Source organism: Limanda limanda, chromosome 11 (assembly GCF_963576545.1).
Source record: "Limanda limanda chromosome 11, fLimLim1.1, whole genome shotgun sequence".
NCBI classification, from domain to species: Eukaryota; Metazoa; Chordata; class Actinopteri; order Pleuronectiformes; family Pleuronectidae; genus Limanda; species Limanda limanda.
This window is the reverse complement of record NC_083646.1, coordinates 22,754,905-22,770,985: the sequence shown is the minus strand read 5'-3', so window position 1 is coordinate 22,770,985 and position 16,081 is coordinate 22,754,905. Positions and strand designations below refer to the sequence as shown.

Genomic DNA, 16,081 nt, shown 5'->3' with positions numbered 1-16,081 from the left:
AAGGATTTATGAAGAGTCTCGAAATACATATTATTCTGGAATTCCAACAGACGGTTAATCTTATTTCAGAATCCAGTTTCAAGCCCAAATTATAATAATGATTAATTCAAGGGCTCGGATTAAATCTGTAAATTTGTGCCATACTATGTTAATATCAGGTGGTTGATACTAATCTGCCTGTATAATCTATGCTGTTACCTTCTATGCTACTCATGACAAAAAGTGAAATCACCAGCAGCATGGCCACAGCAACTTCTTAGTGGACCCAGGGGCAGGATATTTACTGCCAGGGCCCCACTGCCCCCCCCCCCCCTTTTAAAAACAGTTATGTATACTGTTCTCACCCAGTACAGACCAGTCTGCTGCAGATGACCGACACAAGAGATGTGATCCTTTTCTGGAAAATGATCTGACAGCAGTTTGATTTAATTTTCAAACAGTTTGATTGAACCAACGTTTTAAATACGAAAAAACTTGATAGCACAATATGAGCCAAAATATTTGGTACACATTCCCAAGTGAATTGACAAATGATCAATTACCAGAAAAAAACAACCACGCAATTTACAATATTTCACATTTTAATCTGCAAGCCATATAACAACTTCATAGTCACATACATATACTGCAGATATACCCATTATATTATCTTTAAAGAACCTGTACAATAAAAATAAATCCAAGCGAATTTGTAGAGCACAATATTTCCTGTGTGAAAAATATAAAAACATTTTATTAATCGTTATTGCAGCACAAATAATTAACATTGGTCCAGACAGAACAACCACATCAGTACTAAGGCAGGATTGTACTAGTGCAATGAGCACATATTTTCCTACATGATATTGACCCACTCTGACATTATGTTTACTCATTTTACTTTGTGTGCATTGAATTGTGTATTTTTTGACAAGGAATAATAATAATGCAATGTGTTTGTGTGTGTGTGTTGAACTCAAGATATTTGTGTGTGTATATGTTTGTGTGTGTGTGTGTGTGTGTGTGTGTGTGTGTGTGTGTGTGTGTGTATGTGTGTGTCTGTGTGTGTGTGTGTGTGTGTGTGTGTGTGTGTGTGTGTGTGTGTGTGTGTGTGTGTGTGCGTGCGTGTCATGATGTTGACATTTTGGTCTGTGCACAATAACATTGATGATGATAATGATTTATTCTTATGTTTTCTCTAAAACATTTACCACCTGTGAGACTGTCCTATTTATGCTTTATGTAAAGTTCTTCAAAATAAACATGTGTTTTTACAAAATGAAATGTGTTGCACATTAAGTTTCTCCATAGTCAGTCAGCATAGACTTACAACACATGGAAACTCACAGTAGTGAAGCAACAACAAGCACTTTATTAGGAACATTGTACTACAGATGGGTAGTTCCTCCTTTTGCTCAATACTCCTCACATTGATTTTACGAAATGTTAGAAACTTGCCTCTGCTCCATGTTGACATGACTGCATCACATAATGCTACTGTTCTACATCACAGAGGTTCTACTGAACTTACTCATGTGATTGAAGATGGAGCATTCATATTCGGCTGTATTCTGCATCTGCCTCAATTTTGGACGTGTTGTGCTGAGCCTCACTTATAAAGTGGTGCATACTGAAATGAACAGCAACATTTTACCACATTTTATATAATAATAATACAATATATAACCTTTTTATTTCCCACAAGCAATGGTTGTTATCAAGTATGATAAGTATTAATGTTTTTTAGACCTGCCTGAATTGTATTGACTAGATGGAAAGAAAACACACGGACATCAGATTGTTGGCTTTCATAAATAAACGTAGGTAATAAATAAAGTTATTAAAGTGAACCTCAGTATTGTGGTTTTCAAGTTCATGTTGTAACTTTGTTGTAAGCCTGGTGTTCTTAGTGCTTCGAGTGTATTTGAGGAGCTCCAGGACAAAACGTTCATAGGGATGGATGCCCTGAACCATCCCTTGCTGCCTCTACTGGTGGGGGAGCTCCCAGCATGCACTGAGCACTTAAAGTCACTGCTTCTCTTTTCCCTCCTCAGTGCTACTTGTTGTGGGGAACTCTTCAACTGTGTGGAAATTGATTCGACCAATAGCATGCCATTTAACGGTAGAGAAATACCTGTTATGTGTTTCGCCTTTCCGTGGGCAAGTGAACGCCTCACAAACAGGCAGTGAGATAGTTGAGAGAAATGACGCGTTGCTGCTGAATCCTTTCACTTCCTCTCTCACTGAGTTTGTGTGAGAACAGAACAACTCATCTCTGCTGCAGATGAAGTTCACATGAGGATCGGCCCGAATACAACTTGTATTTTGAAGATCCGTGTTTACAGAGCTGCGCTGTGGACGCTGTCCTGGTAGGTTTCAGGATTCATTCGATTTAATCACTGCCTCATAACAACAAACACCTCGAGTCAGCTGATGTTACTGATGTTACTTACTTTAGTCAGCAGGAATAATAATTTGCCTGTTTACTTTGATTCTTCTTAACAGCTGTTATTCAAACAAACCCTCCTCTTGATTTAAAGTTGAATGGACTTATTTGTTTAAAGAGTTGATACGTGGGATTAAAGAGTGAGTGTGTAATCTATTGTGATATGAGGCGTGTCATTGGGGAACAAAAGAGAAACAATGGAAGGGTTCAGGAAAGAGGTGTGGAGCAAACAGAGAATTAAAGTTACGTATAAACATTGACAGTTCACATTGACTGAAGTAGCTTCAGATGGGATAGATAACTGTCACTGTCAGTGTGTGTGTGCGTGTGCGTGTGCGTGTCAGACCAATTGCCTGAGGAGGATTCAGATCTACAAGTGAGCTTCAGTTGTTTTGAATTTGTGACGTGTCCAATGAGAGTATCTGTGACATTCATGCAGCGGCTGTATCTTTAAATATGTATTGATCTGACGTCTACCTGTGATTCATTTATCAGCAATGTGTGTGTGTATTTGTTGATGTATAAAGGAATTATAGACTTTAACAGCTCCTTGTCACGTGTGGTCCGACAGAAGTGACTGTTCTGCAGTAAATATGGATCAGAGAGAAGAAGCCAGCTGCCTGAGCATCCTCACCTTACACAGAGAGCTGCTGGTGTCCAGGCTGAGGAGCCTCCAGTGCATCCTGGACAACCTGCTGGCTTGTGGCTTCCTCTGTGAAGAAGATGTTGAGATCGTACAACGAACTGTCACCAAGACGGATCAGGTAGGGAAACCAGAAAGTTCTGTTTAACAAGGCCCTATCATTTTTATACATGTGGTGTCTTTTGTTGTTATCTATTTTTATTATTTTGTAGGTGCGGAAAATCTTGGAGCTAGTCCAGTGCAAAGGGGAGGAGGCCTGTGAATACCTTATTTTCATCATATACAAAGTGTGTGACGCATACATAGACCTGATGCCATGGCTGGAAGAGATCAACTTCAAACCGAGCAATGACGTAAAGCTGATGAGTGTGGTGAATACAGATCCCAGTGAGTCATACAACCTAGTAACTAACTCTGTTCCACCAACAGGTTTCTTTCTATGCTCTGTGTTTGTGTCATAAAAATGTCTGATGCCGAGATGTAAGACAGGTCCTAACAGTTGAACCCGAGTTATTGTAATACATTGTAATGAGAGGTATTTCTGTTTTTCTAAGTCCTCATTTAGAATAAGCCAGAAAAACAAGGATCCTGATAAAAATAAAGCATATTTTATAATATTAAAAAACATATATTGATTATTATTACTATAATGTTTAAAGGTTCAGTGTTTAAAATTTAGTGACATTTAGTGGTGAAGTTGCATGTTGCAGCTTAATGTCAGTCACCTCACTCTCCATTTCCAAACATGAAGGAGAACCTGTTGTCACCTTCAGTTGTCATAAAAATTCAAAAGGTGTTTAGTTTGTCCAGTCCGGGCTACTGTAAAAAGGATGGTGGCTTCAGTCGAGAGGACCCCCTCCTTATGAAGATATAAAGTATTTAAATGTAAAGAGACCATTCTAGGGCAAAAAAAACAACAATTAGGATAATTCATTATATTTTTAGTAAAAAAATCACTATATTATTTTATATTCATTTTCTACAAATCGATCCCTTTTACCCAAGTCTTACAAACTGGACCTTTAGGCAGAACCATTACAAAATATGGAACATCTACACATTTCCTAAGACCACTAAAAAAAGTAGAATCATGTCACCAAAGCTTGATTTTAACAAAACATTTGCACACGTTTGTCTCCCTGGGCTCAGTCTGAGGTTATAATCATCATGGGAGAGTCAACATCGATGTGTAAAATTGCTTATCTATGTTTTTTACAATTTTAGGTGAAACTTTCATCTTCCTCATCCTAAGATGCATTTTGCTTTCTTTTATGTTTGCTTTCTAAACATTAAACTATGCATCACTGAACCCAACTCTGGTTATTCTAACACCACTCCTTTCTTTAAGTCAGCAGGTATAGCGCAAAGTTGAGGCAGGAAATGAGCCGGGACACCTGCTTCATCATGTCATACGGCCAGCAGGACGACACCCGTCTGGAGGAGCTCTACACTGACTCTCTGATGGAACTGTTGAAAGACAGCAATGAAAGTCTGGGCTTCGTGGAGAGTCTGGACCAGCTCCTCGGAGACCACGGCATCTCTAATCCTCAAGGTGAAATCATCTATATGATCGGGGACGCTGGAGTGGGAAAATCCATCCTCCTTCAGAAGCTCCAGAACCTCTGGTCCAAGAAACAGCTGCAGACAGACGCCATCTTCTTCTTTAAGTTCCGCTGTAGGATGTTCAGCATTTTTAAGGAAACCGAACAGATCTCCCTCAGAGACCTTTTGTTCAAATACAACTGTCATCCAGATCTGGATCCAGATAACGAGGTGTTTGACTACATCCTGCGCTTCCCTGAAAAGGTTATTTTTACATTTGATGGCTACGATGAGATTCAGGAGAATCTGGACCTGATGAATGTCCCTGAAGTGGTGTCGCCAGACGACAAGGCACATCCCCTCCAGCTGCTGATCAGCCTGCTCTCCGGGAAACTGCTCAAGAACTCCCAGAAGATGCTGACGGCTCGGACAGGGATTGAGCTCCAGAGCAGGGTGATCAGAAAGAAGGTGGTTCTGCGGGGGTTCTCTCCAACTCATATGAAGTCCTACATTAATTTGCACTTTAAGGAGCAGGAACACAGAAAGCTGGTGTCAGATCAGCTGGATGCTAGCCCCCACCTCTGTGGCCTGTGCTCCACTCCGCTCTTCTGCTGGATTCTATTCAAGAGCTTTAGCCACCTGCACACCATGCATGATAGCTTTCATATGCCTGACTCCTGCATCACACTCACCGACATCTTTCTTCTGCTGTCCGAGGTGTTCTTCAGCCGCTCGACTTCAACCGCTCCAGGTCTGCTGAAGAAAAGCAGCCGGTGTGCCTCAGAGACATTCAAATTAGGGCTTAGGCCCCTTGCGGCATTTGCCAAGCTGGCACTTCAGGGTATGGAGAGAGGCAGTTTCATTTGTAACCGAGATGAGATCTCTGCGTGCGGTCTCAGAGAGGAGGACCTGCCCCTGGGCTTTCTCCGACCTGTCAGTGACTGTGAAGGCAGCGGAAGCCCTGCTAACTTTGAATTCCTCCACATCACCCTCCAGTCTTTCTTGGCGGCATTTGCGCTTTTGTTGGACGAGCAGGCGGCTGCAGATTCCATTCTCAAGTTCTTCACAGAGTGCAGCAGGAAAAGGGAGCCGTCCTGTCTGCTGTTTAACTTATGTATCACCGGCTCCTCCAAACACAGCCAAAAGAAACCATTTGCAACCAATGAGCACCTTCAGTTCACAAATCTCTTCTTGTGTGGACTGCTCTCTAAAGCTCACACGGGCCTGATGGAGCATCTGGTGACTCCTGGGCTACTCAAGAAAAAACAGGCCGTGCTAAAATCGTACCTGTCAAATGGTGTTAAGTCCCACCTCCGTGGTTTACCCTATTACAGTGGCGAGGAAGGCAAGAAGATCCATGTTATGCCCAACTTCCTGTGGATGCTGAGGTGCATCTTTGAGACGGGGAGCAAAGACATCGCTCAACTGACAGCGAAAGGCATCAAAGCGGAAATTATCAAGCTGGGCTACTGCAACGTCTACTCGGGGGACTGCACCGCCCTCAACTTCGTGCTGCAACACCGTCAGAGGCTCCTGGGCGTCGACATGGATAACAACAACATCGGGGACTATGGGGTGAAGCAGCTGGGTCCCTCGTTCTGTAAGATGACAATAGTGAGGTAAGAACCTTCTGATCTCCACTGAGAGATATTCTGACTGATTCTATATCTCATAGGATGTAACTTGTAGCACTTACTCAACTGATTGTCTCCAGGTTGTGCGTCAATCACCTGTCAGACAGCAGCATGGAGGTGCTTGCAGAGGAGCTGTGTAAGCACAAGGTTGTGAAGGTCTTGGGGTAAGTTGACATCAACTGTTCCGGTGTATTTAAACTCTAAAAACTTCCATGGACTCTGTAAGTTTCTGATTCTGCATTCTGGTTGGTTGAAAGCATGAAGGTTACTTTTTTGTGACCAGGCAGGAGCATCACTCACAAAATAGAGATTTGAGATAATTAGCCTAACCCTAAAACCCTTATTATGACCTAATGTGACATGTTTGTCTCCCAGGGAACATAATTATTCTGTTGAAAGTTAGCTAGCAGATGAAAGTAGGATTCAGCCCCAATGTTAAATCTCAATACTCCATGAACTAAAATACTATATGTTTCATTTTCTCATAATAAAACTGAACCTTTTGCCTTTAATTTGTCTTTGTCCTCAGACTTTACAAAAATCACATCACAGACATTGGAGCCAAGCTGGTTGCTAAGATAATTGAGGAATGTCCAAAGTTGCGAGTTGTCAAGTATGTGTTGTACCAAGAACTTGTTATGCAATAATATTATGTAATATGGTGTTGTTATACCTGTTTAATGGTTGCTGTCTTTACCATGTCCTCAGGATCGGTGAAAACAAGATCACTAGTGTTGGTGGGAGATATCTGGCCGGTGCAATTCAGAAGAGCTCTTCAATATTTGATGTTGGGTAAGACCTCACCACTTTTAATCATCTCAGTACAGGGGTGGCTTTAAACAAATGGTTAACGATTGACAAAATAGACTTGTTTCCCGGTTCAGATGAGAAAACACTGCATTCCAGCTCAATGATTTGAATTTATTGATGACCAGTCGAAGCTGGCTTGTCAAATGAGGAAGACAGGAATCAAACTGCTGACCTTCAGGTTAGTGAGCGACCCGCTCTCTCTCCTGAGGCCCAGCCGCAGCTGTCCTCCTCAAGGTGGTGTGATGAGAAAGAAAAAGCTCAAATTCTCAAGATGGGGGTTGATTTATCCCAAACCATTACAAAGATTTAGCTGTTAGATTTGTTTTAACTGTTAACAGAACAACAAACCCCTGGTGAATGAACCACAGTACCTTATATGCCAGGGGTTTTCAACCGGGGGTCCGCAGGCCCCTGGTGGTCCGCGACGGCATTGCATGGGGGTCCACGAAATTCGGTTTGATATTTCAACACATTTCCAGATTACTCTTGAATATCGTGAAAAATATCTAAAATAAGAAAAATATGTCTAAAATAATATAAAGGTGCTGGTAATCATGAGGTTAAACTTAAGTAGGCCTCAATTGTTTGTGTGATATTGTATGATTATCATTTGTGACATATTCTGCATTACTTTGTCATCTTCCCTCTTCAGTTGTAGCCCCAGTTTATGTTGATTGTTATTGATCACCGTGACTTTAACGTTCTCTCAACATGTCAGCTACATGTCTGTACATTTAAGTCATGAACGTTATATATTGATGTACATATGGTTCTGAGATGCAGTACAACTACAAACTGCATTTTAATTTTGTTTTCAATTCTTAAGCACCGAAAATCAACCGTTTTTGTTGTTTTTTCACAGATTTTTCTAGATTTGTTTGAGGTTTTTAAATAAAACTAACATAGAAAACCAAATGTTAAAACTTCCTTCTATCCACATGCACGCACGCACACACGTAGGCACGCGCGTAGGCACATCAGTGGGCTGCGGATTACTTTCTAGTCAGAATGGTGGTACCTGGGACAAAACCAGTTGAAAACCCCTGTTCTAGACGACTCGATCGCCTTGTTTAATCTTGATGAACGTGTTTGCTTTCTCAGAAAACATGACAGATTATTTGTCCGCTGGTTTAAAGACAAAGCTGGTTTTGATCTTCTTCATTTTCAGAATGTGGGGGAACAGCATCGGAGATGAAGGGGCTGCAGCGTTCGCAGAAGCTTTGAGGCACCACCCGAATCTGACCAACCTCAGGTGAGAGGGCGACATCCTTTAATTACAAACCCTTCTGATTTCCACTCATTGTTTTTAAACTGATGGATTATCTGTGTTTCAGTCTCTCAGCTAATGGCATCACATCAGAAGGTGGGAAGCTTCTGACGGAGGCTCTGAAAGACAACAGCGTCCTCAGGATATTCTGGTAAACACATCACTCACTCAGAGCTGCATGATGTTCTCTGTTCTGACTGACACAACGAAACAACATGTCTGTGCTGCTGCAGGTTGACGCAGAACGAGTTGACTGACGATGCAGCGCCGCACTTTGCTGAGTTGGTTAAAGCGAACACAGGTTTAACAAACCTCTGGTAAGAGAAACACGCATTCTGTAAGGACCTGTGATGCTGCTGCTCTGCTCAGGCAGTGATTGTCTGAAACTCTGTATGTGTGTGTGTGTGCAGGTTGGTCAGCAACCAGTTCACTGTGAATGGGATCAAAATCCTCACCGAGTCCCTGGCTCACAACTCGGCGCTCGTTGAGATAGTGTAAGTTTACAACAGATACACAGCACGGTGATTTTAGAGCCGCTTCCGTTTCTCCACCTACACACTACACACTACACTCACCTCCATGTGTGCCAACTGAAGTTTAATCTGCCAAAGTGAAGATGAAATAACCTCATTTTCAAAATTCCTCACATTCAATAATTCTACTGAGGCAGCTCTTATTCAATGTATCATCATGTGTAGCATCAAGTTAATTATTAGGTTATGTATTTTAAAAGTCAAAGATCATCATCATTTTTGTGGGGTTACCACTGCCCGGTGGACTGGAGTGGAACAACTTTTTGTCTGTTTGATCAGCAGGATAATATGCCTATATCTCCTCTCATCTGTAGACCACAGTAAGAAAGCTGGTGAACAACATTCTGCCTTTTAATTCATTGATAAAGGTTATCAGGGCTATTGATTAATTTTCAGCCCCAGCAGCTGACAAGTTGTAAAAAGCCGCTGTGCTCAACCTGCACACAGCAGACAGATGACATTAGAGAACAGCTGGAGAACTTGTTGGATATATATATATATATATATATATACGTAAGAGAACTGTAGTAATGCTCATCTACACCAGTGTGTCTGGGTTTGCACAATCAGCAGTTAATGTTTAGCCTTGACTGAATTAATGTGAACATATCTTGAGAGACAGTTTGGTTTGAATGATTGTACATAACAATAGTTTAATTTAATTTAATTTGAAAGGGGCCACTTAAAACATAAATATCTCCATTTAATGCACTGTACTTTATTATTGAGTAAAACTAGTTCAAACCTGCAGTCTGTTGGCAGGTCAGGATAGAAAGACAACACATAACACAAGACAATACAAAGATGAACAAACAAGACAAACAGTATCATACAAACACAACAGCACATCACAAGAGTATACTTGTGGTTTTCAGCAGATATTTAACACATGTGTTAAGATCCTGCAAATGTGAATGATAGTCTGAAGGTTTCCTCTCATGTTCCTGCAGTGTGAAAGGAAACCAGGTCTCTGCAGAGGAAGAGGAACAGTTTAAAGCGGAGAAGAGGCTGCACTTCCACTGAGGAGCCAATCATTGGAGACGAGCACATGTTGAGTAATCTATGTACGGGAGTGAAGTTGTGTTCACTGTGTGCATGCACTGTATTAGCATTAGCAAACTGTTGAGGTATGGTGTTATACGTAATGCTCTCACCTGACTGTGGGCACAAAGTTAAATTATTTACTTGCAAATATTATATCAAGTAATCCTCCTGATTGATGAATCTTAAAGGGCCCATATTTTACACCTTTCTGTATTTCCACGTCCTCTCTTCTGCCTTTCTCTGGAGCTGCAGACAGGACGGGCTGTTTTCGCCTGCCTCTTGAGCCCCTCCTCTGATTGGCTGAATGCACTTTGAGTGAAATGCAACCAGGCCTATCACCGGTCTCCTTCTGGTGCATTCCCTCTGGTAAACAGAGCTGAAAGACATGTTATATTTGCAGCTATAGAAGAATAGTCCCATATTTACAGTCGGTTACAACAGGATGTTTCTGAACTGTCAGTTACATCGTCCTCATGTTCGTTCAAGTTCTGGCAGGACTGTCGGCCAATTTAGGAGTAACGTCCCAAGTTGGAGTAGCCTACGGAGTTTTAATACGGAGTAACGTCCAGCAACACGGCCCATCAGAAGAAATAAAGCGTAACCGTACATTATTTTCCTTGCCTACCTCCACGCTGCGGTGTTTCTTCAGTGTTGTTTGTTGTGGTTAGCCTTTGTTAGCTAACAAGCTGCTAGCTCAGCTGCTTTGTGTCGCGTTCGGCGTGGAGGGGTGGTGGTGGAGGTGATGGGGAGCAGGGGTGGTGGGTTCAGAGGCTGGACTGGTACCAACTGGGTTGGGCTGAGAGACGAGTGCGATCCCGAATGACATCATACGGGGAAGGAAGTACGAAACTAGACGTTTCAATAAAATATTTCTTAGAATAGACTGAGTGAAAGGTCCCGGAATTACTGTTTTCATACTTTGAGGCTAACTACTGACCCCCTTCAAGTTATTACGGAAAGGAAAAAATGTATTTTAAACATATGGGCCCTTTAAAGGAAACTGTGCCGATCAAATAGAGGATGTTTGACGGTGTAATGGGAGCGTTGTAAAACAGGAAGTGGCACATCTGGTTAACAGGAAGAAGCCAAACAGACGACTTCCTTCTTCATGAACCGTTGTATTGTTTTTATGAACATGTATGAACACAGTATTTGGTGTAAACATAAACTTTATTATTTATCTGACTGTTACAAAGTAATTTACATATACATAGCTGGTGGAATATTTGTTTGTACTTCAGTCAGTAAGGAGAGTATTATGTTAACTGTTTGTGTGGTAGCTCTTTGTACACAGATATAATGGTTTGCATTGAAATAGCACTTTTCTAAACTTGATGAACACTCACAGCTCTTGTGCAAAATATTTGAGACGGGATTGAACCACCCACCATTTCACTCTATCTCCTGACCTCATACTCATGTTGAGACTGATGGAACTACAGCATATGAAAGCACTGAATGATAATTCACTCAGTACTCATAACTACATAATTATTTGAGTACTTGATTCTCTGATCACACCCATCTGTGAAACCAGGATGCAGTCATTTGTTCAGACAACTCCCATCCTTGAGTTCAGCCTTCATTTAAATCTTTAAAATCTCAGCTATGCACCTGGAAAGTGTTGTTACTGTGTCTTGCACAGTTGTTCCACTATTGTGGTGAAAAACTTTGTCAAAAGACGAGAGAGGCAAGTACATGGACACGCAATAGGAACAACAAGGTTATTCTGTTATTCTGCCTTAATCCTTCCTGGTCATCTTCCTTTCATACAGAGACAAATTACTCACCCTCACCTAGGAGCACGCGAATGACTTTTTTTAAAGATACATTTAAAAAAGAAGCAGTCAATCAAATTAATATCAAATCAGAAACAAAGTGTTTGAGATGTATGTCCCAAAGTGTGGGTTATATATATATATATATATATATATATATATATATATATATATATTAGGGCTGGGCAAGTTAACTCGTTTCAATGGAGTTATCTTAAGTGATGAGTTAACTCGATTAATTATTTTATCTCGCATTCACTCAGGTTTGATTATTTATTGTTTTATTGTGAAAGTCAGGCTTTTATTTTGTGAAAGTCTGTTGCTGACTGCTGCAGAACAGGAAAAAAGAAAATAATGCTGCAGAACAGGAAAAAAGAAAATAATTGGCGGATAAACAATCGAGTTAACTCATCACTTGAGTTAACTCGATTAAAACGAGTTAACTTGCCCAGCCCTAATATATATATATACATGTGTGAGCGCATGTCAATGAACTGATGTATGACTGAGCTCTATTCAGACAGATTTGTATGTGGAAAAAAAACACATTTCAGACTGATTCAACTTTTTACTGAAAAATTCTGATTTGCTTCAAACACAAAGTAACATGAGATAAAAATGCAGTAACTAAAACAGAATTATTGGTATACAAATGATACACTCTTCATTGCCTTTTGTACATAGTTTTACATAAAATAAATATTTGAACACATTTTATGTTGTGATTATGTGTTTGTTACGTAATAAACATCACACATTCTCTGTTACATTATACAATGTAATGCTTGTTGGGGCTCAGAACTGGCAAACAAATAAATTACAAGCTAAAAAGTGCTTGACTGATTCTATAGTTTCCCACACGAGGCTTGTTTTAGGACAGTGCTTCAACTCCATACACAGTTCTCCCAGTACAGGTCAAAGACCTGAAACACAACCTTTACAATCCTTAACGAAACTTCAGCCAGTTCACTGTTTGTTTCAACTCACTGCAATCCCCCTAAAAAATCTTACACCATAGAAGTTAAGCTGATCGCTTGTTGAATCTAACACTGGCCTTGCCCTCTGTAACTCTTCATTTGAATCTTCAGCTAAAGGGTGCAGTCCCTGCACTTTGGATGAGGGATGACTCAGTGTGCTATTTCAGGCGTAAAGTTCAATTCGATATAAAAAATATGAGCACAGACAAATTAATGTCAGCATTTCTATTAAGGCCAGATCTGTCTCACTTTTCCGCCGACATTCTTAATCGGGAACATGATGATGATGATGAAGGTCCAGTTCGAGCCCTGTGACGTTTCCTCACTGCTTCCAGCTCCATTAACACTACATGACTCTGTAGACAGGGTATTACAGGGCTCAGCCAATCTCTGCATGTGATGTGACGGAGCATTAATCATGAGTCATGAGTGTGGATCCCAAAACTCCAAACTCAACACTTTCCTCCATTGTTTTCACTCAGACAGCTCCTTCTCTCTGATTCCAAGGGCAAGACATGTACAATAAAGATGAACATTTTTTGGAAGTATTAATATGTACAGGATGTAGTTCTTTAAAGGGATACTTCAGTAATTTAGGATAGCACTCCCACCAAACACACAGGAAACAGAATGGTGAAAAAGAAATGGTCCTTTCAGTCCCCAGTCACCCTGGATACTACACTTCCCATCATACAGCTTACTATTAATGTTTACTACCTAAGGGAGCAATTGGCAAAGATTTGAATTTTTACAATAAGCCAACATTCTGGCAGTCTGACAAATAAAGGTGTTGTTTGACTGTGTTGTTGCATTGAAAAGTGTTAAAAAATATGAAATAGAACAACAGATCCATATGAGTGGATACTGGATCTCAGACTCTAAGTGCCAGGTCAGATGTATGAGAGAAGAGCTTCAGCGACTTATAACTTGCATGTTGATGCTAATGGTGTGCAGTTAGAAACCAGTAATAATGATTATTCCAGTGTGATGCATGAAACTGTACAAATGTTAAATCTGAGGCCTTCTGAGTTAGAAATATTCATTCTAGATAAACTAAAAGATGACCATTGAATGGCCAGTTCGAACAGAAGGAATTATAACAGATTCTAAAAACCGTCTTGTATATATATATCAAGTCCAAGCTCCATAGACTTTCTGTAAAATGTGGTATTCTTGTACCCATTATTGTGTGGGGATTTACAGAGGGAAGCGAAATAAATGCCCTCCTCAACCAATGTCTGGCCCACAAACCAAGCAACTGTTGAGCTGTTTACTGCACTGCAAAGGAAAACTGAAACTACCACAACAAACCTCTAAACAACCTGAGATAAAATTCTCCTCCTCATGATGCTGGACTGCCGGTTCTTCCAGTGCTGAAAGAAGAAGTACGACTTTTATTTCCTCAAACTGGCAAGAAATAGCCTTTGTTTGTGGTTTTTCTGCCTATTAGAAAATAAAGCCAGTAATATAAATAACGATACATATAATGCATTCAGTTAAGTGACTGTGTGTATTTTTGATGGAACAGGGGGACATGTGTTTTTCAGCCAGTGCTGATATATGGTTTATGTGGTTATAATGAAAACTATAATTGAATAAAGTTTTTATCATTATCCATCAAATTTTCTAAAGTGCAAGTCCAGTTTTCACTCACATCTGTACGTGTGTATGATACTGTGTGTGCTATAACTGATCTGAGAACAGAGCCAGCTAAGTAAAAGGGAGCTTGACAACACTCTAGACACAGACGTCTATGAGAATGACGATTAATGAAAGTCAAACTTGTTTTAAGAGGCAATAGACTGGGGCCACCACAAGAGGGCAGTACACTACATGATGAATCTATAGAAGCAAACAGGATAGACACTGTCCTGAGATCAGATGTGGGGACAGGTATTGCTTCGACTTCCCTTTCGTTCTACTTGACGTCTGGTTTTAGCTTCAACGGGTCACGCAGTGCGGGACTTGCTGGCCCTGGCAGCACGCCACTGATTCCAGATTACTCAGTGATGTCACTTTCTCAACACAGAGCATTGCCTGAAGTGCCGCCTTTTTTCCAAAGACATAAGGAACCCACAGCTTGGGGCAGCCAGGCGCAGCACAAACAAAATATTTATATTTCATATTTGAATAAAAGCTTTACTACAATATGCAATTAAAATACAAAACTGTGAGTGGACAATTTAATCCTAGAACTGAAAATTAACAGTCGACTGGTCTTCACATATATAATGTAATATACAAGTTTCTATGTATACGCAGAGTTAGAGGTTACATGTTGTGAGTGTGTGTAACTGAGCCCAGGTTACTGTGGGACAGACAGGAGAGATGTGGATTGGGGATTTAGCGGCTGATTACTTCCTCCTCTCTGGTTCAAGGGGAATGACCTGGAAAATAAGCTGCTCTGTAGCTGTTGACCAGTTGGAACATGAACCTGGACGCATGAATCTGGTTGGTTGGACACGGACGTGCACAGAATTGTAGCATCACAGAAATGGCAGTGATACATGAATGTTGCCTGGTCTTTCCTTGCCTCTTCTCACACTGCCATGCTTCTAGTACCTGGAATGAGGAGATAAGAAACAAGAGCTGGAGGACAGACGGGACATTTCACAGCTGGTTAACTAACATTTTTGAATGAAAACATCATGAACTCATTAAGAAGCTCCACATGAAGCAGATTGCTTTAAAGCTGCTATTAAGGATATAATGAAGCAGCTTGTTTGCTATTTTCTCAGAGCGTAAAAAAATGATCTTCAGGGTGGTGAGACGAGCACTAGATTCTGAGTCATGTAAAAAAAAGGAACAAGGTGTGGAGGAAAAGGATGACACATTCAAAGACAGGTTTGGAGCTTTGGGGTCCACACAGTGATTCCACTGAGGAGGTCGTCCTCTGGGTCACAGAAATCCACTGGGATAGTTGTTCATGAGATCTAAACTCTGTACACTGTTCCTTTTCATGAGGTCTTCAGGTAAACCCAAACCCCCCCGACACAGACCCGACTTGATTGAAACTGCCAGGACCCGACAGCTGCAGCAGATGAGTCGACCAATAAACAGCCGAGCAAGTTAGTGACGACAACCACAGAGACTTCTCCCACAACCTGCTCAGTGCCGATTGGACCTGATGCTCCTTGTTGCTAAGACTGATGTATGGTTTGTTTACCTGGTGCATTTAAACCAGCAGAATCTACACTCACTGAAGGTAAATATTGTTGCCCTGATGGCATAAGGCTTGAGGTGACAACCCTTCACGTACTTTCACTTCTGTTTAATGTCAACTCTCGGGAAAAGTATATCCCAGAAATACCTAGAAAATAATGTCTTTATTTTGTAATGCTGAAACTTCCCCAGTGTGCATACTTGGATTATCTCAGCCCAACCATGTACAGGCAGATGCAAAAAATAAGCGCAAACCAAGCACTGTC

General features: G+C 40.9%; 1 protein-coding gene across 1 annotated transcript; it reads left to right on the top strand.

Moving 5' to 3' along the window:
* Positions 1-2,233: 2,233 nt before the first annotated feature.
* nod1 (nucleotide-binding oligomerization domain containing 1) lies at positions 2,234-10,606 on the top strand. Its single transcript, XM_061081157.1, has 12 exons — positions 2,234-2,348; positions 2,997-3,189; positions 3,281-3,455; positions 4,417-6,229; positions 6,325-6,408; positions 6,774-6,857; positions 6,953-7,036; positions 8,223-8,306; positions 8,389-8,472; positions 8,555-8,638; positions 8,732-8,815; positions 9,805-10,606. The coding sequence occupies exons 2-12, from the start codon at positions 3,019-3,021 to the stop codon at positions 9,875-9,877; spliced, it is 2,820 nt and encodes a 939-aa protein (XP_060937140.1). The 5' UTR covers positions 2,234-2,348; positions 2,997-3,018; the 3' UTR covers positions 9,878-10,606.
* The last annotated feature ends 5,475 nt before the right edge of the window (positions 10,607-16,081 follow it).

Bases quoted from the DNA above. Each gene is read 5' to 3' on its own strand.
- nod1 (XM_061081157.1), top strand. From the start codon at position 3,019: ATGGATCAGAGAGAAGAAGCCAGCTGCCTGAGCATCCTCACCTTACAC. The intron at 8,473-8,554 runs GTAAACACATCA...GTGCTGCTGCAG, and splicing joins AGCGTCCTCAGGATATTCTG to GTTGACGCAGAACGAGTTGA. The intron at 8,816-9,804 runs GTAAGTTTACAA...ATGTTCCTGCAG, and splicing joins TCGGCGCTCGTTGAGATAGT to TGTGAAAGGAAACCAGGTCT.